The sequence below is a fragment of the Schistocerca nitens genome, unplaced genomic scaffold (genome assembly GCF_023898315.1).
Source record: "Schistocerca nitens isolate TAMUIC-IGC-003100 unplaced genomic scaffold, iqSchNite1.1 HiC_scaffold_466, whole genome shotgun sequence".
In the NCBI taxonomy this organism is placed as follows: Eukaryota; Metazoa; Arthropoda; class Insecta; order Orthoptera; family Acrididae; genus Schistocerca; species Schistocerca nitens.
The window spans coordinates 4,772,904-4,798,891 of NW_026045999.1; the positions used below are offsets into that span (position 1 = coordinate 4,772,904).

The window sequence follows — 25,988 nt, forward strand, 5'->3', positions numbered from 1 at the left end:
ATCGATATATCGATAAGTATTGATATATCCGGTATATCGATAAGTATCGATATATCGAAAAGTATCGATAAATCGATAAGTATCGATAAATCGATAAGTATCGATATATCGAAAAGTATCGATATATCGAAAAGTATCGATATATCGAAAATTATCGATATATCTAAAAGTATCGATATATCGAAAAGTATCGATATATCGAAAAGTATCGATACATCGATAAGTATCGATAAGATATCGAAAAGTATCGATATATCGAAAAGTATCGATATATCGAAAAGTATCGATATATCGATAAGTATCGATATATCGAAAAGTATCGAAAAGATATCGATAAGTACCGAAAAGATATCGATAAGTACCGAAAAGATATCGAAAAGTATCGATATATATCGAAAAGTATCTATATATAAGGAAAAGTATCGATATATAAGCAAAAGTATCGATATATAATGAAAAGTATCGATATATAATGAAAAGTATCGATATATAATGAAAAGTATCGATATATAATGAAAACTATCGATATATAATGAAAAGTATCGAAAAGATATCGAAAAGTATCGAAAAGATATCGAAAAGTATCGAAAAGATATCGAAAAGTATCGAAAAGATATCGAAAAGTATCGATATATCGAAAAGTATCGATATATCGATAAGTATCGATATATCGATAAGTATAGATATATCGAAAAGTATCGATATATCGAAAAGTATCGATATATCGATAAGTATCGATATATCGATAAGTATCGATATATCGATAAGTATCGATATATCGATAAGTATCGATATATCGATAAGTATCGACATATCGAAAAGTGTCGATATATCGAAAAGTATCGATATATCGAAAAGTATCGATATATCGTAAAGTATCGATATATCGAAAAGTACCGATATATCGAAAAGTACCGAAAAGATATCGAAAAGTACCGAAAAGATATCGAAAAGTACCGAAAAGGTATCCAAAAGTACCGAAAAGATATCGAAAAGTACCGAAAAGGTATCGTAAAGTACCGAAAATATATCGAAAAGTATCGAAAAGATATCGAAAAGTATCGAAAAGATATCGAAAAGTATCGAAAAGATATCGAAAAGTATCGAAAAGATATCGAAAAGTATCTATATATAATGAAAAGTATCTATATATAATAAAAAGTATCGATATATAATGAAAAGTATCGATATATAATGAAAAGTATCGAAAAGATATCGATAAGTATCGAAAAGATATCGATAAGTATCGAAAAGATATCGATAAGTATCGAAAAGATATCGATAAGTATCGAAAAGATATAGATAAGTATCGAAAAGGTATCGATAAGTATCGAAAAGATATCGAAAAGTATCGAAAAGATATCGAAAAGTATCGAAAAGACATCGAAAAGTATCGAAAAGATATCGAAAAGATATCGAAAAGTATCGAAAAGATATCGAAAAGTATCGAAAAGATATCGAAAAGTATCTATATATATCGAAAAGTATCTATATATATCGAAAAGTATCCATATATATCGAAAAGTATCTATATATAATGAAAAGTATCGATATATAATTAAAAGTATCGATATATAATGAAAAGTATCGATATATAATGATAAGTATCGATATATAATGATAAGTATCGATATATAAGTACCGAAAAGATATCGAAAAGTACCGAAAAGATATCGAAAAGTACCGAAAAGATATCGAAAAGTATCGAAAAGTTATCGAAAAGTATCGAAAAGATATCGAAAAGTATCGATATATAGATAAGTATCGAAAAGATATCGAAAAGTATCGATATATCGATAAGTATCGATATATCGAAAAGTATCGATATATCGAAAAGTATCGATATAACGAAAAGCATCGATATATCGAAAAGTATCGATATATCGAAAAGTATCGATATATCGATAAGTATCGATATATCGAAAAGTATCGAAATATCGTAAAGTATCGATATATCGAAAAAGTATCGATATATCTATAAGTATCGATATATCGATAAGTTTCGATATATCGAAAAGTATCGATATATCGATAACTATCGATATATCGATAAGTATCGATATATCGATAAGTACCGAAAAGATATCGAAAAGTACCGAAAAGATATCGAAAAGTACCGAAAAGATATCGAAAAGTACCGAAAAGATATCGAAAAGTACCGAAAAGATATCAAAAAGTACCGAAAAGATATCGAAAAGTACCGAAAAGATATCGAAAAGTACCGAAAAGATTTCGAAAAGTACCGAAAAGATATCGAAAAGTACCGAAAAGATATCGAAAAGTACCGAAAATATATCGAAAAGTACCGAAAAGATATCGAAAAGTACCGAAAAGATATCGAAAAGTACCGAAAAGATATCGAAAAGTACCGAAAAGATATCGACAAGTACCGAAAAGATATCGAAAAGTACCGAAAAGATATCGAAAAGTATCGAAAAGATATCGAAAAGTATCGTTAAGATATCGAAAAGTATCGTAAAGATATCGAAAAGTATCGAAAAGATATCGAAAAGTATCAATGTATCGATAAATATCGATATATCGATAAGTATCGATATATCGATAAGTATCGATTTATCGATAAGTATCGATATATCAAAAAGTATCGATATATCGAAAAGTATCGATATATCGAAAAGTATCGATATATCGAAAAGTATCGATGTATCGAAAAGTATCGATATTTCGATAAGGATCGATATATCGAAAAGTATCGATATATCGATAAGTATCCATATATCAATAAGTATTGATATATCGATATTCTGATATATATATATATATATATATATATCGATATATCGATAAGTATAAGTATATATCGATAAGTATCGATATATCGATAAGTATCGATATATCGAAAAGTATCGATATATCGATAAGTATCGATATATCGATAAGTATCGATATATCGATAAGTATCGATATATCGATAAGTATCGATATATGGAGAAGTATCGATATATCGAGAAGTATCGATATATCGAAAAGTATCGATATATCGAAAAGTAACGATATATCGCTAAGTATCGATGTATCGAAAAGTATCCATATATCGAAAAGTATCAATATATCGAAAAGTATCGATATATCGAAAAGTATCGATATATCGAGAGGTATCGATATATCGAAAAGTATCGATATATCGAAAAGTATCGATATATCGAAAAGTATCGAAAAGATATCGAAAAGTATCGATATATCGAAAAGTATCGATATATCGATAAGTATCGATAAGATATCGAAAAGTACCGATAAGATATCGAAAAGTAACGAAAAGATAACGAAAAGTATCGATATATATCGAATAGTATCGATATATATCGAATAGTATCTATATATAAGGAAAAGTATCGATATATAACGAAAAGTATCGATATATAATGATAAGTATGGATATATAATGATAAGTATCTATATATAATGATAAGTATCGATATATAATGATAAGTATCGATATATAATGAAAGGTATCGATATATAATAAAAAGTATCGATATATAATGAAAAGTATCGAAAAGATATAGAAAAGTATCGAAAAGATATCGAAAAGTATCGAAAAGATATCGAAAAGTATCATAAAGATATCGAAAAGTATCGAAAAGATATCGAAAAGTATCGAAAAGATCGAAGAAAAGATATCGAAAAGTATCGATATATCGATAAGTATCGATATATCGAAAAGTATCGATATATCGATAAGTATCGATATATCGATAAGTATCGATATATCCGATATATCGATAAGTATCGATATATCGAAAAGTATCGATAAATCGATAAGTATCGATATATCGAAAAGTATCGATATATCGAAAAGTATCGATATATCGAAAAGTATCGATATATCGAAAAGTATCGATATATCGAAAAAAATCGATATATCGAAAAGTATCGATATATCGAAAAGTATCGATATATCGATAAGTATCGATAAGATATCGAAAAGTATCGATATATCGAAAAGTATCGATATATCGAAAAGTATCGATATATCGAAAAGTATCGATATATCGAAAAGTATCGATATATCGAAAAGTATCGATATATCGAAAAGTATCGATATATTCAAAAGTACCGATATATCGATAAGTATCGATATATCGAAAAGTACCGAAAAGATATCGAAAAGTATCGAAAAGATATCGAAAAGTATCGAAAAGATATCGAAAAGTATCGAAAAGATATCGAAAAGTGTCTATATATAATGAAAAGTATCTATATATAATAAAAAGTATCGATATATAATGAAAAGTATCGATATATAATGTGAAAAGTATCGAAAAGATATCGATAAGTATCGAAAAGATATCGATAAGTATCGAAAAGATATCGATAAGTATCGAAAAGATATCGATAAGTATCGAAAAGATATAGATAAGTTTCGAAAAGATATCGAAAAGCATCGAAAAGACATCGAAAAGTATCGAAAAGTTATCGATAAGTATCGAAAAGATACCGAAAAGTATCGAAAAGTTATCGAAAAGTATCGAAAAGATATCGAAAAGTATCGAAAAGATATCGAAAAGTATCGAAAAGATATCGAAAAGTATCGAAAAGGTATCGAAAAGTATCGAAAAGATATCGAAAAGTATCTATATATATCGAAAAGTATCTATATATATCGAAAAGTATCGATATATCGAAAAGTATCGATATATCGATAAGTATCCATATATCAATAAGTATCTATATATCGATATATCGATAAGTATCGATATATCGATAAGTATCGATATATCGATAAGTATCGATATATCGATAAGTATCGATATATCGAAAAGTATCGATATATCGATAAGTATCGATATATCGATAAGTATCGATATATCGAAAAGTATCGTTATATCGATAAGTATCGAAAAGATATCGAAAAGTATCGAAAAGATCGAATAGTATCGAAAAGATATCGCATAGTATCGATATATCGATAAGTATCGATATATCGAAAAGTATCGATATATCGATAAGTATCGATATATCCGATATATCGATAAGTATCGATATATCGAAAAGTTTCGGTAAATCGATAAGTATCGATATATCGATAAGTATCGATATATCGAAAAGTATCGGTATATCGAAAAGTATCGATATATCGAAAAGTGTCGATATATCGAAAAGTATCGATTTATCGAAAAGTATCGATATATCGAAAAGTATCGATATATCGAAAAGTATCGATATATCGAAAAGTATCGTAATATCGAAAAGTATCGATATATCGAAGAGTATCGATAAGATATCGAAAAGTACCGAAAAGATATCGAAAAGTACCGAAAAGATATCGAAACGTATCGAATAGTATCGATATATATCGAAAAGTATCGATATATATCGAAAAGTATCTATATATAAGGAAAAGTATCGATATATAATGAAAAGTATCGATATATAATGAAAAGTATCGATATATAATGATAAGTATGGATATATAATGATAAGTATCGATATATAATGATAAGTATCGATATATAATGATAGGTATCGATATATAATGATAAGTATCGATATATAATGAAAGGTATCGATATATAATAAAAAGTATCGATATATAATGAAAGGTATCGATATATAATAAAAAGTATCGATATATAATTAAAAGTATCGAAAAGATATCGAAAAGTATCGAAAAGATATCGAAAAGTATCGAAAAGATATCGAAAAGTATCGAAAAGTATCGAAAAGATATCGAAAAGTATCGAAAAGATCGAAGAAAAGATATCGAAAAGTATCGTTATATCCATAAGTATCGATATATCGAAAAGTATCGATATATCGATAAGTATTGATATATCCGGTATATCGATAAGTATCGATATATCGAAAAGTATCGATAAATCGATAAGTATCGATAAATCGATAAGTATCGATATATCGAAAAGTATCGATATATCGAAAAGTATCGATATATCGAAAATTATCGATATATCTAAAAGTATCGATATATCGAAAAGTATCGATATATCGAAAAGTATCGATACATCGATAAGTATCGATAAGATATCGAAAAGTATCGATATATCGAAAAGTATCGATATATCGAAAAGTATCGATATATCGATAAGTATCGATATATCGAAAAGTATCGAAAAGATATCGATAAGTACCGAAAAGATATCGATAAGTACCGAAAAGATATCGAAAAGTATCGATATATATCGAAAAGTATCTATATATAAGGAAAAGTATCGATATATAAGCAAAAGTATCGATATATAATGAAAAGTATCGATATATAATGAAAAGTATCGATATATAATGAAAAGTATCGATATATAATGAAAACTATCGATATATAATGAAAAGTATCGAAAAGATATCGAAAAGTATCGAAAAGATATCGAAAAGTATCGAAAAGATATCGAAAAGTATCGATATATCGAAAAGTATCGATATATCGATAAGTATCGATATATCGATAAGTATAGATATATCGAAAAGTATCGATATATCGAAAAGTATCGATATATCGATAAGTATCGATATATCGATAAGTATCGATATACCGATAAGTATCGATATATCGATAAGTATCGATATATCGATAAGTATCGACATATCGAAAAGTGTCGATATATCGAAAAGTATCGATATATCGAAAAGTATCGATATATCGTAAAGTATCGATATATCGAAAAGTACCGATATATCGAAAAGTACCGAAAAGATATCGAAAAGTACCGAAAAGATATCGAAAAGTACCGAAAAGATATCCAAAAGTACCGAAAAGATATCGAAAAGTACCGAAAAGGTATCGTAAAGTACCGAAAATATATCGAAAAGTATCGAAAAGATATCGAAAAGTATCGAAAAGATATCGAAAAGTATCGAAAAGATATCGAAAAGTATCGAAAAGATATCGAAAAGTATCGAAAAGATATCGAAAAGTATCTATATATAATGAAAAGTATCTATATATAATAAAAAGTATCGATATATAATGAAAAGTATCGATATATAATGAAAAGTATCGAAAAGATATCGATAAGTATCGAAAAGATATCGATAAGTATCGAAAAGATATCGATAAGTATCGAAAAGATATCGATAAGTATCGAAAAGATATAGATAAGTATCGAAAAGGTATCGATAAGTATCGAAAAGATATCGAAAAGTATCGAAAAGATATCGAAAAGTATCGAAAAGACATCGAAAAGTATCGAAAAGATATCGAAAAGATATCGAAAAGTATCGAAAAGATATCGAAAAGTATCGAAAAGATATCGAAAAGTATCTATATATATCGAAAAGTATCTATATATATCGAAAAGTATCCATATATATCGAAAAGTATCTATATATAATGAAAAGTGTCGATATATAATTAAAAGTATCGATATATAATGAAAAGTATCGATATATAATGATAAGTATCGATATATAATGAAAAGTATCGATATATAAGTACCGAAAAGATATCGAAAAGTACCGAAAAGATATCGAAAAGTACCGAAAAGATATCGAAAAGTATCGAAAAGTTATCGAAAAGTATCGAAAAGATATCGAAAAGTATCGATATATAGATAAGTATCGAAAAGATATCGAAAAGTATCGATATATCGATAAGTATCGATATATCGAAAAGTATCGATATATCGAAAAGTATCGATATAACGAAAAGCATCGATATATCGAAAAGTATCGATATATCGAAAAGTATCGATATATCGATAAGTATCGATATATCGAAAAGTATCGAAATATCGTAAAGTATCGATATATCGAAAAAGTATCGATATATCTATAAGTATCGATATATCGATAAGTTTCGATATATCGATAACTATCGATATATCGATAACTATCGATATATCGATAAGTATCGATATATCGATAAGTACCGAAAAGATATCGAAAAGTACCGAAAAGATATCGAAAAGTACCGAAAAGATATCGAAAAGTACCGAAAAGATATCGAAAAGTACCGAAAAGATATCAAAAAGTACCGAAAAGATATCGAAAAGTACCGAAAAGATATCGAAAAGTACCGAAAAGATTTCGAAAAGTACCGAAAAGATATCGAAAAGTACCGAAAAGATATGGAAAGTACCGAAAAGATATCGAAAAGTACCGAAAAGATATCGAAAAGTACCGAAAAGATATCGAAAAGTACCGAAAAGATATCGACAAGTACCGAAAAGATATCGAAAAGTACCGAAAAGATATCGAAAAGTATCGAAAAGATATCGAAAAGTATCGTTAAGATATCGAAAAGTATCGTAAAGATATCGAAAAGTATCGAAAAGATATCAAAAGTATCAATGTATCGATAAATATCGATATATCGATAAGTATCGATATATCGATAAGTATCGATTTATCGATAAGTATCGATATATCAAAAAGTATCGATATATCGAAAAGTATCGATATATCGAAAAGTATCGATATATCGAAAAGTATCGATGTATCGAAAAGTATCGATATATCGATAAGGATCGATATATCGAAAAGTATCGATATATCGATAAGTATCCATATATCAATAAGTATTGATATATCGATATTCTGATATATATATATATATATATATCGATATATCGATAAGTATAAGTATATATCGATAAGTATCGATATATCGATAAGTATCGATATATCGATAAGTATCGATATATCGATAAGTATCGATATATCGATAAGTATCGATATATCGATAAGTATCGATATATCGATAAGTATCGATATATCGATAAGTATCGATATATGGAGAAGTATCGATATATCGAGAAGTATCGATATATCGAAAAGTATCGATATATCGAAAAGTAACGATATATCGCTAAGTATCGATGTATCGAAAAGTATCCATATATCGAAAAGTATCAATATATCGAAAAGTATCGATATATCGAAAAGTATCGATATATCGATAAGTATCGATATATCGAGAGGTATCGATATATCGAAAAGTATCGAAATATCGAAAAGTATCGATATATCGAAAAGTATCGAAATGATATCGAAAAGTATCGAAAAGATATCGAAAAGTATCGATATATCGAAAAGTATCGATATATCGATAAGTATCGATATATCGAAAAGTACCGATATATCGAAAAGTACCGATATATCGATAAGTACCGATATATCGATAAGTATCGATAAGTATCGATATATCGATAAGTATCGATATATCGATAAGTATCGATATATCGATAAGTGTCGATATATCGAAAAGTATCGATATATCGAAAAGTATCGATATATCGTAAAGTATCGATATATCGAAAAGTACCGATACATCGAAAAGTACCGAAAAGATGTCGAAAATATCGAAAAGATATCGAAAAGTGCCGAAAAGATATCCAAAAGTACCGAAAAGATATCCAAAAGTACCGAAAAGATATCGAAAAGTACCGAAAAGATATCGAAAAGTACCGAAAAGATATCGAAAAGTATCGAAAAGATATCGAAAGGTATCGAAAAGATATCGAAAAGTATCTATATATAATGAAAAGTATCTATATATAATAAAAAGTATCGATATATAATGAAAAGTATCGATATATAATGAAAAGTATCGAAAAGATATCGATAAGTATCGAAAAGATATCGATAAGTATCGAAAAGATATCGATAAGTATCGAAAAGATATCGAAAAGTATCGAAAAGACATCGAAAAGTATCGAAAAGATATCGAAAAGATATCGAAAAGTATCGAAAAGATATCGAAAAGTATCTATATATATCGAAAAGTATCTATATATATCGAAAAGTATCTATATATATCGAAAAGTATCTATATATAATGAAAAGTATCGATATATAATGATAAGTATCGATATATAATGATAAGTATCGATATATAAGTACCGAAAAGATATCGAAAAGTACCGAAAAGATATCGAAAAGTACCGAAAAGATATCGAAAAGTATCGAAAAGATATCGAAAAGTATCGAAAAGATATCGAAAAGTATCGATATATCGATAAGTATCGAAAAGATATCGAAAAGTATCGATATATCGATAAGTATCGATATATCGAAAAGTATCGATATATCGAAAAGTATCGATATAACGAAAAGTATCGATATATCGAAAAGTATCGATATATCGAAAAGTATCGATGTATCGATAAGTACCGATGTATCGATAAGTATCGATGTATCGATAAGTATCGATATATCGATAAGTATCGAAATATCGATAAGTATCGATTTATCGATAAGTATCGATATATCGAAAAGTATCGATATATCGAAAAGTATCGATAAATCGTAAAGTATCGATATATCGAAAAGTATCGAAATATCGAAAAGTATCGATGTATCGAAAAGTATCGATGTATCGAAAAGTATCGATATATCGAAAAGTATCGATATATCGATAAGTATCGATATATCGATAAGTATCGATATATCGATAAGTACCGAAAAGATATCGAAAAGTACCGAAAAGATATCGAAAAGTACCGAAAAGATATCGAAAAGTACCGAAAAGATATCGAAAAGTACCGAAAAGATATCGAAAAGTACCGAAAAGATATCGAAAAGTACCGAAAAGATATCGAAAAGTACCGAAAAGATATCGAAAAGTACCGAAAAGATATCGAAAAGTACCGAAAAGATATCGAAAAGTACCGAAAATATATCGAAAAGTACCGAAAAGATATCGAAAAGTACCGAAAAGATATCGAAAAGTACCGAAAAGATATCGACAAGTACCGAAAAGATATCGACAAGTACCGAAAAGATATCGACAAGTACCGAAAAGATATCGACAAGTACCGAAAAGATATCGAAAAGTACCGAAAAGATATCGAAAAGTATCGAAAAGATATCGAAAAGTATCGAAAAGATATCGAAAAGTATCGAAAAGTATCGAAAAGATATCGAAAAGTATCGAAAAGATCGAAGAAAAGATATCGAAAAGTATCGTTATATCCATAAGTATCGATATATCGAAATGTATCGATATATCGATAAGTATTGATATATCCGGTATATCGATAAGTATCGATATATCGAAAAGTATCGATAAATCGATAAGTATCGATAAATCGATAAGTATCGATATATCGAAAAGTATCGATATATCGAAAAGTATCGATATATCGAAAATTATCGATATATCTAAAAGTATCGATATATCGAAAAGTATCGATATATCGAAAAGTATCGATACATCGATAAGTATCGATAAGATATCGAAAAGTATCGATATATCGAAAAGTATCGATATATCGAAAAGTATCGATATATCGATAAGTATCGATATATCGAAAAGTATCGAAAAGATATCGATAAGTACCGAAAAGATATCGATAAGTACCGAAAAGATATCGAAAAGTATCGATATATATCGAAAAGTATCTATATATAAGGAAAAGTATCGATATATAAGCAAAAGTATCGATATATAATGAAAAGTATCGATATATAATGAAAAGTATCGATATATAATGAAAAGTATCGATATATAATGAAAACTATCGATATATAATGAAAAGTATCGAAAAGATATCGAAAAGTATCGAAAAGATATCGAAAAGTATCGAAAAGATATCGAAAAGTATCGAAAAGATATCGAAAAGTATCGATATATCGAAAAGTATCGATATATCGATAAGTATCGATATATCGATAAGTATAGATATATCGAAAAGTATCGATATATCGAAAAGTATCGATATATCGATAAGTATCGATATATCGATAAGTATCGATATATCGATAAGTATCGATATATCGATAAGTATCGATATATCGATAAGTATCGACATATCGAAAAGTGTCGATATATCGAAAAGTATCGATATATCGAAAAGTATCGATATATCGTAAAGTATCGATATATCGAAAAGTACCGATATATCGAAAAGTACCGAAAAGATATCGAAAAGTACCGAAAAGATATCGAAAAGTACCGAAAAGGTATCCAAAAGTACCGAAAAGATATCGAAAAGTACCGAAAAGGTATCGTAAAGTACCGAAAATATATCGAAAAGTATCGAAAAGATATCGAAAAGTATCGAAAAGATATCGAAAAGTATCGAAAAGATATCGAAAAGTATCGAAAAGATATCGAAAAGTATCTATATATAATGAAAAGTATCTATATATAATAAAAAGTATCGATATATAATGAAAAGTATCGATATATAATGAAAAGTATCGAAAAGATATCGATAAGTATCGAAAAGATATCGATAAGTATCGAAAAGATATCGATAAGTATCGAAAAGATATCGATAAGTATCGAAAAGATATAGATAAGTATCGAAAAGGTATCGATAAGTATCGAAAAGATATCGAAAAGTATCGAAAAGATATCGAAAAGTATCGAAAAGACATCGAAAAGTATCGAAAAGATATCGAAAAGATATCGAAAAGTATCGAAAAGATATCGAAAAGTATCGAAAAGATATCGAAAAGTATCTATATATATCGAAAAGTATCTATATATATCGAAAAGTATCCATATATATCGAAAAGTATCTATATATAATGAAAAGTATCGATATATAATTAAAAGTATCGATATATAATGAAAAGTATCGATATATAATGATAAGTATCGATATATAATGATAAGTATCGATATATAAGTACCGAAAAGATATCGAAAAGTACCGAAAAGATATCGAAAAGTACCGAAAAGATATCGAAAAGTATCGAAAAGTTATCGAAAAGTATCGAAAAGATATCGAAAAGTATCGATATATAGATAAGTATCGAAAAGATATCGAAAAGTATCGATATATCGATAAGTATCGATATATCGAAAAGTATCGATATATCGAAAAGTATCGATATAACGAAAAGCATCGATATATCGAAAAGTATCGATATATCGAAAAGTATCGATATATCGATAAGTATCGATATATCGAAAAGTATCGAAATATCGTAAAGTATCGATATATCGAAAAAGTATCGATATATCTATAAGTATCGATATATCGATAAGTTTCGATATATCGAAAAGTATCGATATATCGATAACTATCGATATATCGATAAGTATCGATATATCGATAAGTACCGAAAAGATATCGAAAAGTACCGAAAAGATATCGAAAAGTACCGAAAAGATATCGAAAAGTACCGAAAAGATATCGAAAAGTACCGAAAAGATATCAAAAAGTACCGAAAAGATATCGAAAAGTACCGAAAAGATATCGAAAAGTACCGAAAAGATTTCGAAAAGTACCGAAAAGATATCGAAAAGTACCGAAAAGATATCGAAAAGTACCGAAAATATATCGAAAAGTACCGAAAAGATATCGAAAAGTACCGAAAAGATATCGAAAAGTACCGAAAAGATATCGAAAAGTACCGAAAAGATATCGACAAGTACCGAAAAGATATCGAAAAGTACCGAAAAGATATCGAAAAGTATCGAAAAGATATCGAAAAGTATCGTTAAGATATCGAAAAGTATCGTAAAGATATCGAAAAGTATCGAAAAGATATCGAAAAGTATCAATGTATCGATAAATATCGATATATCGATAAGTATCGATATATCGATAAGTATCGATTTATCGATAAGTATCGATATATCAAAAAGTATCGATATATCGAAAAGTATCGATATATCGAAAAGTATCGATATATCGAAAAGTATCGATGTATCGAAAAGTATCGATATTTCGATAAGGATCGATATATCGAAAAGTATCGATATATCGATAAGTATCCATATATCAATAAGTATTGATATATCGATATTCTGATATATATATATATATATATATATCGATATATCGATAAGTATAAGTATATATCGATAAGTATCGATATATCGATAAGTATCGATATATCGAAAAGTATCGATATATCGATAAGTATCGATATATCGATAAGTATCGATATATCGATAAGTATCGATATATCGATAAGTATCGATATATGGAGAAGTATCGATATATCGAGAAGTATCGATATATCGAAAAGTATCGATATATCGAAAAGTAACGATATATCGCTAAGTATCGATGTATCGAAAAGTATCCATATATCGAAAAGTATCAATATATCGAAAAGTATCGATATATCGAAAAGTATCGATATATCGAGAGGTATCGATATATCGAAAAGTATCGATATATCGAAAAGTATCGATATATCGAAAAGTATCGAAAAGATATCGAAAAGTATCGATATATCGAAAAGTATCGATATATCGATAAGTATCGATAAGATATCGAAAAGTACCGATAAGATATCGAAAAGTAACGAAAAGATAACGAAAAGTATCGATATATATCGAATAGTATCGATATATATCGAATAGTATCTATATATAAGGAAAAGTATCGATATATAACGAAAAGTATCGATATATAATGATAAGTATGGATATATAATGATAAGTATCTATATATAATGATAAGTATCGATATATAATGATAAGTATCGATATATAATGAAAGGTATCGATATATAATAAAAAGTATCGATATATAATGAAAAGTATCGAAAAGATATAGAAAAGTATCGAAAAGATATCGAAAAGTATCGAAAAGATATCGAAAAGTATCATAAAGATATCGAAAAGTATCGAAAAGATATCGAAAAGTATCGAAAAGATCGAAGAAAAGATATCGAAAAGTATCGATATATCGATAAGTATCGATATATCGAAAAGTATCGATATATCGATAAGTATCGATATATCGATAAGTATCGATATATCCGATATATCGATAAGTATCGATATATCGAAAAGTATCGATAAATCGATAAGTATCGATATATCGAAAAGTATCGATATATCGAAAAGTATCGATATATCGAAAAGTATCGATATATCGAAAAGTATCGATATATCGAAAAAAATCGATATATCGAAAAGTATCGATATATCGAAAAGTATCGATATATCGATAAGTATCGATAAGATATCGAAAAGTATCGATATATCGAAAAGTATCGATATATCGAAAAGTATCGATATATCGAAAAGTATCGATATATCGAAAAGTATCGATATATCGAAAAGTATCGATATATCGAAAAGTATCGATATATTCAAAAGTACCGATATATCGATAAGTATCGATATATCGAAAAGTACCGAAAAGATATCGAAAAGTATCGAAAAGATATCGAAAAGTATCGAAAAGATATCGAAAAGTATCGAAAAGATATCGAAAAGTGTCTATATATAATGAAAAGTATCTATATATAATAAAAAGTATCGATATATAATGAAAAGTATCGATATATAATGTGAAAAGTATCGAAAAGATATCGATAAGTATCGAAAAGATATCGATAAGTATCGAAAAGATATCGATAAGTATCGAAAAGATATCGATAAGTATCGAAAAGATATAGATAAGTTTCGAAAAGATATCGAAAAGCATCGAAAAGACATCGAAAAGTATCGAAAAGTTATCGATAAGTATCGAAAAGATACCGAAAAGTATCGAAAAGTTATCGAAAAGTATCGAAAAGATATCGAAAAGTATCGAAAAGATATCGAAAAGTATCGAAAAGATATCGAAAAGTATCGAAAAGGTATCGAAAAGTATCGAAAAGATATCGAAAAGTATCTATATATATCGAAAAGTATCTATATATATCGAAAAGTATCGATATATCGAAAAGTATCGATATATCGATAAGTATCCATATATCAATAAGTATCTATATATCGATATATCGATAAGTATCGATATATCGATAAGTATCGATATATCGATAAGTATCGATATATCGATAAGTATCGATATATCGAAAAGTATCGATATATCGATAAGTATCGATATATCGATAAGTATCGATATATCGAAAAGTATCGTTATATCGATAAGTATCGAAAAGATATCGAAAAGTATCGAAAAGATCGAATAGTATCGAAAAGATATCGCATAGTATCGATATATCGATAAGTATCGATATATCGAAAAGTATCGATATATCGATAAGTATCGATATATCCGATATATCGATAAGTATCGATATATCGAAAAGTTTCGGTAAATCGATAAGTATCGATATATCGATAAGTATCGATATATCGAAAAGTATCGGTATATCGAAAAGTATCGATATATCGAAAAGTGTCGATATATCGAAAAGTATCGATTTATCGAAAAGTATCGATATATCGAAAAGTATCGATATATCGAAAAGTATCGATATATCGAAAAGTATCGTAATATCGAAAAGTATCGATATATCGAAGAGTATCGATAAGATATCGAAAAGTACCGAAAAGATATCGAAAAGTACCGAAAAGATATCGAAACGTATCGAATAGTATCGATATATATCGAAAAGTATCGATATATATCGAAAAGTATCTATATATAAGGAAAAGTATCGATATATAATGAAAAGTATCGATATATAATGAAAAGTATCGATATATAATGATAAGTATGGATATATAATGATAAGTATCGATATATAATGATAAGTATCGATATATAATGATAGGTATCGATATATAATGATAAGTATCGATATATAATGAAAGGTATCGATATATAATAAAAAGTATCGATATATAATGAAAGGTATCGATATATAATAAAAAGTATCGATATATAATTAAAAGTATCGAAAAGATATCGAAAAGTATCGAAAAGATATCGAAAAGTATCGAAAAGATATCGAAAAGTATCGAAAAGTATCGAAAAGATATCGAAAAGTATCGAAAAGATCGAAGAAAAGATATCGAAAAGTATCGTTATATCCATAAGTATCGATATATCGAAAAGTATCGATATATCGATAAGTATTGATATATCCGGTATATCGATAAGTATCGATATATCGAAAAGTATCGATAAATCGATAAGTATCGATAAATCGATAAGTATCGATATATCGAAAAGTATCGATATATCGAAAAGTATCGATATATCGAAAATTATCGATATATCTAAAAGTATCGATATATCGAAAAGTATCGATATATCGAAAAGTATCGATACATCGATAAGTATCGATAAGATATCGAAAAGTATCGATATATCGAAAAGTATCGATATATCGAAAAGTATCGATATATCGATAAGTATCGATATATCGAAAAGTATCGAAAAGATATCGATAAGTACCGAAAAGATATCGATAAGTACCGAAAAGATATCGAAAAGTATCGATATATATCGAAAAGTATCTATATATAAGGAAAAGTATCGATATATAAGCAAAAGTATCGATATATAATGAAAAGTATCGATATATAATGAAAAGTATCGATATATAATGAAAAGTATCGATATATAATGAAAACTATCGATATATAATGAAAAGTATCGAAAAGATATCGAAAAGTATCGAAAAGATATCGAAAAGTATCGAAAAGATATCGAAAAGTATCGATATATCGAAAAGTATCGATATATCGATAAGTATCGATATATCGATAAGTATAGATATATCGAAAAGTATCGATATATCGAAAAGTATCGATATATCGATAAGTATCGATATATCGATAAGTATCGATATACCGATAAGTATCGATATATCGATAAGTATCGATATATCGATAAGTATCGACATATCGAAAAGTGTCGATATATCGAAAAGTATCGATATATCGAAAAGTATCGATATATCGTAAAGTATCGATATATCGAAAAGTACCGATATATCGAAAAGTACCGAAAAGATATCGAAAAGTACCGAAAAGATATCGAAAAGTACCGAAAAGAGATCCAAAAGTACCGAAAAGATATCGAAAAGTACCGAAAAGGTATCGTAAAGTACCGAAAATATATCGAAAAGTATCGAAAAGATATCGAAAAGTATCGAAAAGATATCGAAAAGTATCGAAAAGATATCGAAAAGTATCGAAAAGATATCGAAAAGTATCGAAAAGATATCGAAAAGTATCTATATATAATGAAAAGTATCTATATATAATAAAAAGTATCGATATATAATGAAAAGTATCGATATATAATGAAAAGTATCGAAAAGATATCGATAAGTATCGAAAAGATATCGATAAGTATCGAAAAGATATCGATAAGTATCGAAAAGATATCGATAAGTATCGAAAAGATATAGATAAGTATCGAAAAGGTATCGATAAGTATCGAAAAGATATCGAAAAGTATCGAAAAGATATCGAAAAGTATCGAAAAGACATCGAAAAGTATCGAAAAGATATCGAAAAGATATCGAAAAGTATCGAAAAGATATCGAAAAGTATCGAAAAGATATCGAAAAGTATCTATATATATCGAAAAGTATCTATATATATCGAAAAGTATCCATATATATCGAAAAGTATCTATATATAATGAAAAGTGTCGATATATAATTAAAAGTATCGATATATAATGAAAAGTATCGATATATAATGATAAGTATCGATATATAATGAAAAGTATCGATATATAAGTACCGAAAAGATATCGAAAAGTACCGAAAAGATATCGAAAAGTACCGAAAAGATATCGAAAAGTATCGAAAAGTTATCGAAAAGTATCGAAAAGATATCGAAAAGTATCGATATATAGATAAGTATCGAAAAGATATCGAAAAGTATCGATATATCGATAAGTATCGATATATCGAAAAGTATCGATATATCGAAAAGTATCGATATAACGAAAAGCATCGATATATCGAAAAGTATCGATATATCGAAAAGTATCGATATATCGATAAGTATCGATATATCGAAAAGTATCGAAATATCGTAAAGTATCGATATATCGAAAAAGTATCGATATATCTATAAGTATCGATATATCGATAAGTTTCGATATATCGATAACTATCGATATATCGATAACTATCGATATATCGATAAGTATCGATATATCGATAAGTACCGAAAAGATATCGAAAAGTACCGAAAAGATATCGAAAAGTACCGAAAAGATATCGAAAAGTACCGAAAAGATATCGAAAAGTACCGAAAAGATATCAAAAAGTACCGAAAAGATATCGAAAAGTACCGAAAAGATATCGAAAAGTACCGAAAAGATTTCGAAAAGTACCGAAAAGATATCGAAAAGTACCGAAAAGATATCGAAAAGTACCGAAAAGATATCGAAAAGTACCGAAAAGATATCGAAAAGTACCGAAAAGATATCGAAAAGTACCGAAAAGATATCGACAAGTACCGAAAAGATATCGAAAAGTACCGAAAAGATATCGAAAAGTATCGAAAAGATATCGAAAAGTATCGTTAAGATATCGAAAAGTATCGTAAAGATATCGAAAAGTATCGAAAAGATATCAAAAGTATCAATGTATCGATAAATATCGATATATCGATAAGTATCGATATATCGATAAGTATCGATTTATCGATAAGTATCGATATATCAAAAAGTATCGATATATCGAAAAGTATCGATATATCGAAAAGTATCGATATATCGAAAAGTATCGATGTATCGAAAAGTATCGATATATCGATAAGGATCGATATATCGAAAAGTATCGATATATCGATAAGTATCCATATATCAATAAGTATTGATATATCGATATTCTGATATATATATATATATATATATCGATATATCGATAAGTATAAGTATATATCGATAAGTATCGATATATCGATAAGTATCGATATATCGATAAGTATCGATATATCGATAAGTATCGATATATCGATAAGTATCGATATATCGATAAGTATCGATATATCGATAAGTATCGATATATCGATAAGTATCGATATATGGAGAAGTATCGATATATCGAGAAGTATCGATATATCGAAAAGTATCGATATATCGAAAAGTAACGATATATCGCTAAGTATCGATGTATCGAAAAGTATCCATATATCGAAAAGTATCAATATATCGAAAAGTATCGATATATCGAAAAGTATCGATATATCGATAAGTATCGATATATCGAGAGGTATCGATATATCGAAAAGTATCGAAATATCGAAAAGTATCGATATATCGAAAAGTATCGAAAAGATATCGAAAAGTATCGATATATCGAAAAGTATCGATATATCGATAAGTATCGATAAGATATCGAAAAGTACCGATAAGATATCGAAAAGTAACGAAAAGATAACGAAAAGTATCGATATATATCGAATAGTATCGATATATATCGAATAGTATCTATATATAAGGAAAAGTATCGATATATAACGAAAAGTATCGATATATAATGATAAGTATGGATATATAATGATAGGTATCGATATATAATGATAAGTATCGATATATAATGATAAGTATCGATATATAATGAAAGGTATCGATATATAATAAAAAGTATCGATATATAATGAAAAGTATCGAAAAGATATAGAAAAGTATCGAAAAGATATCGAAAAGTATCGAAAAGATATCGAAAAGTATCATAAAGATATCGAAAAGTATCGAAAAGATATCGAAAAGTATCGAAAAGATCGAAGAAAAGATATCGAAAAGTATCGATATATCGATAAGTATCGATATATCGAAAAGTATCGATATATCGATAAGTATCGATATATCGATAAGTATCGATATATCCGATATATCGATAAGTATCGATATATCGAAAAGTATCGATAAATCGATAAGTATCGATATATCGAAAAGTATCGATATATCGAAAAGTATCGATATATCGAAAAGTATCGATATATCGAAAAGTATCGATATATCGAAAAAAATCGATATATCGAAAAGTATCGATATATCGAAAAGTATCGATATATCGATAAGTATCGATAAGATATCGAAAAGTATCGATATATCGAAAAGTATCGATATATCGATAAGTATCGATATATCGATAAGTATCGATAAGTATCGATATATCGATAAGTATCGATATATCGATACGTATCGAAAAGATATCGATAAGTACCGAAAAGATATCGATAAGTACCGAAAAGATATCGAAAAGTACCGAAAAGATATCGAAAAGTATCGAAAAGATATCAAAAAGTATCGAAAAGATATCGAAAAGTATCGAAAAGATATCGAAAAGTATCGAAATGATATCGAAAAGTATCGAAAAGATATCGAAAAGTATCGATATATCGAAAAGTATCGATATATCGATAAGTATCGATATATCGAAAAGTACCGATATATCGAAAAGTACCGATATATCGATAAGTACCGATATATCGATAAGTATCGATAAGTATCGATATATCGATAAGTATCGATATATCGATAAGTATCGATATATCGATAAGTATCGATATATCGAAAAGTATCGATATATCGAAAAGTATCGATATATCGTAAAGTATCGATATATCGAAAAGTACCGATACATCGAAAAGTACCGAAAAGATGTCGAAAATATCGAAAAGATATCGAAAAGTGCCGAAAAGATATCCAAAAGTACCGAAAAGATATCCAAAAGTACCGAAAAGATATCGAAAAGTACCGAAAAGATATCGAAAAGTACCGAAAAGATATCGAAAAGTATCGAAAAGATATCGAAAGGTATCGAAAAGATATCGAAAAGTATCTATATATAATGAAAAGTATCTATATATAATAAAAAGTATCGATATATAATGAAAAGTATCGATATATAATGAAAAGTATCGAAAAGATATCGATAAGTATCGAAAAGATATCGATAAGTATCGAAAAGATATCGATAAGTATCGAAAAGATATCGATAAGTATCGAAAAGATATCGAAAAGTATCGAAAAGATATCGAAAAGATATCGAAAAGTATCGAAAAGATATCGAAAAGTATCTATATATATCGAAAAGTATCTATATATATCGAAAAGTATCTATATATATCGAAAAGTATCTATATATAATGAAAAGTATCGATATATAATTAAAAGTATCGATATATAATGAAAAGTATCGATATATAATGATAAGTATCGATATATAATGATAAGTATCGATATATAAGTACCGAAAAGATATCGAAAAGTACCGAAAAGATATCGAAAAGTACCGAAAAGATATCGAAAAGTATCGAAAAGATATCGAAAAGTATCGAAAAGATATCGAAAAGTATCGATATATCGATAAGTATCGAAAAGATATCGAAAAGTATCGATATATCGATAAGTATCGATATATCGAAAAGTATCGATATATCGAAAAGTATCGATATAACGAAAAGTATCGATATATCGAAAAGTATCGATATATCGAAAAGTATCGATGTATCGATAAGTACCGATGTATCGATAAGTATCGATGTATCGATAAGTATCGATATATCGATAAGTATCCATATATCGATAAGTATCGATATATCGATAAGTATCGATATATCGAAAAGTATCGATATATCGAAAAGTATCGATAAATCGTAAAGTATCGATATATCGAAAAGTATCGAAATATCGAAAAGTATCGACGTATCGAAAAGTATCGATGTATCGAAAAGTATCGATGTATCGAAAAGTATCGATATATCGAAAAGTATCGATATATCGAAAAGTATCGATATATCGATAAGTATCGATATATCGATAAGTACCGAAAAGATATCGAAAAGTACCGAAAAGATATCGAAAAGTACCGGAAAGATATCGAAAAGTACCGAAAAGATATCGAAAAGTACCGAAAAGATATCGAAAAGTACCGAAAAGATTTCGAAAAGTACCGAAAAGATTTCGAAAAGTACCGAAAAGATATCGAAAAGTACCGAAAAGATATCGAAAAGTACCGAAAAGATATCGAAAAGTACCGAAAAGATATCGAAAAGTACCGAAAAGATATCGAAAAGTACCGAAAATATATCGAAAAGTACCGAAAAGATATCGAAAAGTACCGAAAAGATATCGAAAAGTACCGAAAAGATATCGAAAAGTACCGAAAAGATATCGACAAGTACCGAAAAGATATCGACAAGTACCGAAAAGATATCGACAAGTACCGAAAAGATATCGACAAGTACCGAAAAGATATCGAAAAGTATCGAAAAGATATCGAAAAGTATCGAAAAGATATCGAAAAGTATCGAAAAGTATCGAAAAGATATCGAAAAGTATCGAAAAGATCGAAGAAAAGATATCGAAAAGTATCGTTATATCCATAAGTATCGATATATCGAAATGTATCGATATATCGATAAGTATTGATATATCCGGTATATCGATAAGTATCGATATATCGAAAAGTATCGATAAATCGATAAGTATCGATAAATCGATAAGTATCGATATATCGAAAAGTATCGATATATCGAAAAGTATCGATATATCGAAAATTATCGATATATCTAAAAGTATCGATATATCGAAAAGTATCGATATATCGAAAAGTATCGATACATCGATAAGTATCGATAAGATATCGAAAAGTATCGATATATCGAAAAGTATCGATATATCGAAAAGTATCGATATATCGATAAGTATCGATATATCGAAAAGTATCGAAAAGATATCGATAAGTACCGAAAAGATATCGATAAGTACCGAAAAGATATCGAAAAGTATCGATATATATCGAAAAGTATCTATATATAAGGAAAAGTATCGATATATAAGCAAAAGTATCGATATATAATGATAAGTATCGATATATAATGAAAAGTATCGATATATAATGAAAAGTATCGATATATAATGAAAACTATCGATATATAATGAAAAGTATCGAAAAGATATCGAAAAGTATCGAAAAGATATCGAAAAGTATCGAAAAGATATCAAAAAGTATCGAAAAGATATCGAAAAGTATCGATATATCGAAAAGTATCGAAATATCGATAAGTATCGATATATCGATAAGTATAGATATATCGAAAAGTATCGATATATCGAAAAGTATCGATATATCGATAAGTATCGATATATCGATAAGTATCGATATATCGATAAGTATCGATATATCGATAAGTATCGATATATCGATAAGTATCGACATATCGAAAAGTGTCGATATATCGAAAAGTATCGATATATCGAAAAGTATCGATATATCGTAAAGTATCGATATATCGAAAAGTACCGATATATCGAAAAGTTCCGAAAAGATATCGAAAAGTACCGAAAAGATATCGAAAAGTACCGAAAAGGTATCCAAAAGTACCGAAAAGATATCGAAAAGTACCGAAAAGGTATCGTAAAGTACCGAAAATATATCGAAAAGTATCGAAAAGATATCGAAAAGTATCGAAAAGATATCGAAAAGTATCGAAAAGATATCGAAAAGTATCGAAAAGATATCGAAAAGTATCTATATATAATGAAAAGTATCTATATATAATAAAAAGTATCGATATATAATGAAAAGTATCGATATATAATGAAAAGTATCGAAAAGATATCGATAAGTATCGAAAAGATATCGATAAGTATCGAAAAGATATCGATAAGTATCGAAAAGATATCGATAAGTATCGAAAAGATATAGATAAGTATCGAAAAGGTATCGATAAGTATCGAAAAGATATCGAAAAGTATCGAAAAGATATCGAAAAGTATCGAAAAGACATCGAAAAGTATCGAAAAGATATCGAAAAGATATCGAAAAGTATCGAAAAGATATCGAAAAGTATCGAAAAGATATCGAAAAGTATCTATATATATCGAAAAGTATCTATATATATCGAAAAGTATCCATATATATCGAAAAGTATCTATATATAATGAAAAGTATCGATATATAATTAAAAGTATCGATATATAATGAAAAGTATCGATATATAATGATAAGTATCGATATATAATGATAAGTATCGATATATAAGTACCGAAAAGATATCGAAAAGTACCGAAAAGATATCGAAAAGTACCGAAAAGATATCGAAAAGTATCGAAAAGTTATCGAAAAGTATCGAAAAGATATCGAAAAGTATCGATATATAGATAAGTATCGAAAAGATATCGAAAAGTATCGATATATCGATAAGTATCGATATATCGAAAAGTATCGATATATCGAAAAGTATCGATATAACGAAAAGCATCGATATATCGAAAAGTATCGATATATCGAAAAGTATCGATATATCGATAAGTATCGATATATCGAAAAGTATCTAAATATCGTAAAGTATCGATATATCGAAAAAGTATCGATATATCTATAAGTATCGATATATCGATAAGTTTCGATATATCGAAAAGTATCGATATATCGATAACTATCGATATATCGATAAGTATCGATATATCGATAAGTACCGAAAAGATATCGAAAAGTACCGAAAAGATATCGAAAAGTACCGAAAAGATATCGAAAAGTACCGAAAAGATATCGAAAAGTACCGAAAAGATATCAAAAAGTACCGAAAAGATATCGAAAAGTACCGAAAAGATATCGAAAAGTACCGAAAAGATTTCGAAAAGTACCGAAAAGATATCGAAAAGTACCGAAAAGATATCGAAAAGTACCGAAAATATATCGAAAAGTACCGAAAAGATATCGAAAAGTACCGAAAAGATATCGAAAAGTACCGAAAAGATATCGAAAAGTACCGAAAAGATATCGACAAGTACCGAAAAGATATCGAAAAGTACCGAAAAGATATCGAAAAGTATCGAAAAGATATCGAAAAGTATCGTTAAGATATCGAAAAGTATCGTAAAGATATCGATAAGTATCGAAAAGATATCGAAAAGTATCAATGTATCGATAAATATCGATATATCGATAAGTATCGATATATCGATAAGTATCGATTTATCGATAAGTATCGATATATCAAAAAGTATCGATATATCGAAAAGTATCGATATATCGAAAAGTATCGATATATCGAAAAGTATCGATGTATCGAAAAGTATCGATATATCGATAAGGATCGATATATCGAAAAGTATCGATATATCGATAAGTATCCATATATCAATAAGTATTGATATATCGATATTCTGATTATATATATATATATATATATATATATATATATATATATATATATATATATATATATATATATATATATATAATCAGAATATCGATAAGTATCGATATATCGAAAAGTATCGATATATCGATAAGTATCGATATATCGATAAGTATCGATATATCGATAAGTATCGATATATCGATAAGTATCGATATATGGAGAAGTATCGATATATCGAGAAGTATCGATATATCGAAAAGTATCGATATATCGAAAAGTAACGATATATCGCTAA

At 27.7% G+C, this 25,988-nt stretch overlaps 4 protein-coding genes across 4 annotated transcripts in view; all 4 read left to right on the forward strand.

Moving 5' to 3' along the window:
- The window catches only part of LOC126232200 (repetitive organellar protein-like), an 81,925-nt gene extending 73,719 nt beyond the window's left edge, over window positions 1–8,206 (forward strand). Inside the window, exons 11-16 of the mRNA XM_049942495.1 lie at window positions 4,278–4,649; window positions 5,606–5,731; window positions 6,682–6,910; window positions 6,952–7,293; window positions 7,395–7,551; window positions 7,873–8,206. Coding sequence (XP_049798452.1) covers window positions 4,278–4,649; window positions 5,606–5,731; window positions 6,682–6,910; window positions 6,952–7,293; window positions 7,395–7,551; window positions 7,873–8,206 — 1,560 coding nt within the window. The remainder of the gene's footprint in view (window positions 1–4,277; window positions 4,650–5,605; window positions 5,732–6,681; window positions 6,911–6,951; window positions 7,294–7,394; window positions 7,552–7,872) is intronic.
- A 750-nt stretch (window positions 8,207–8,956) lies between these two features.
- LOC126232201 (repetitive organellar protein-like) lies at window positions 8,957–13,372 on the forward strand. The gene is made up of 7 exons (XM_049942496.1): window positions 8,957–8,990; window positions 9,200–9,460; window positions 9,502–9,698; window positions 10,393–10,875; window positions 11,847–12,054; window positions 12,096–12,397; window positions 13,007–13,372. Exons 1-7 carry the CDS (start codon window positions 8,957–8,959, stop codon window positions 13,370–13,372), a joined length of 1,851 nt encoding a protein of 616 aa, XP_049798453.1.
- Window positions 13,373–14,294: 922 nt separating this feature from the next.
- LOC126232202 (repetitive organellar protein-like) lies at window positions 14,295–19,118 on the forward strand. The gene is made up of 9 exons (XM_049942497.1): window positions 14,295–14,301; window positions 14,403–14,559; window positions 15,033–15,084; window positions 15,189–15,560; window positions 16,517–16,642; window positions 17,593–17,821; window positions 17,863–18,204; window positions 18,306–18,391; window positions 18,774–19,118. The coding sequence occupies exons 1-9, from the start codon at window positions 14,295–14,297 to the stop codon at window positions 19,116–19,118; spliced, it is 1,716 nt and encodes a 571-aa protein (XP_049798454.1).
- A 586-nt stretch (window positions 19,119–19,704) lies between these two features.
- On the forward strand, window positions 19,705–25,409 carry LOC126232203 (golgin subfamily A member 6-like protein 7). Its single transcript, XM_049942498.1, has 8 exons — window positions 19,705–19,734; window positions 20,202–20,338; window positions 21,201–21,397; window positions 21,439–21,635; window positions 22,388–22,912; window positions 23,884–24,091; window positions 24,133–24,434; window positions 25,044–25,409. The coding sequence occupies exons 1-8, from the start codon at window positions 19,705–19,707 to the stop codon at window positions 25,407–25,409; spliced, it is 1,962 nt and encodes a 653-aa protein (XP_049798455.1).
- The last annotated feature ends 579 nt before the right edge of the window (window positions 25,410–25,988 follow it).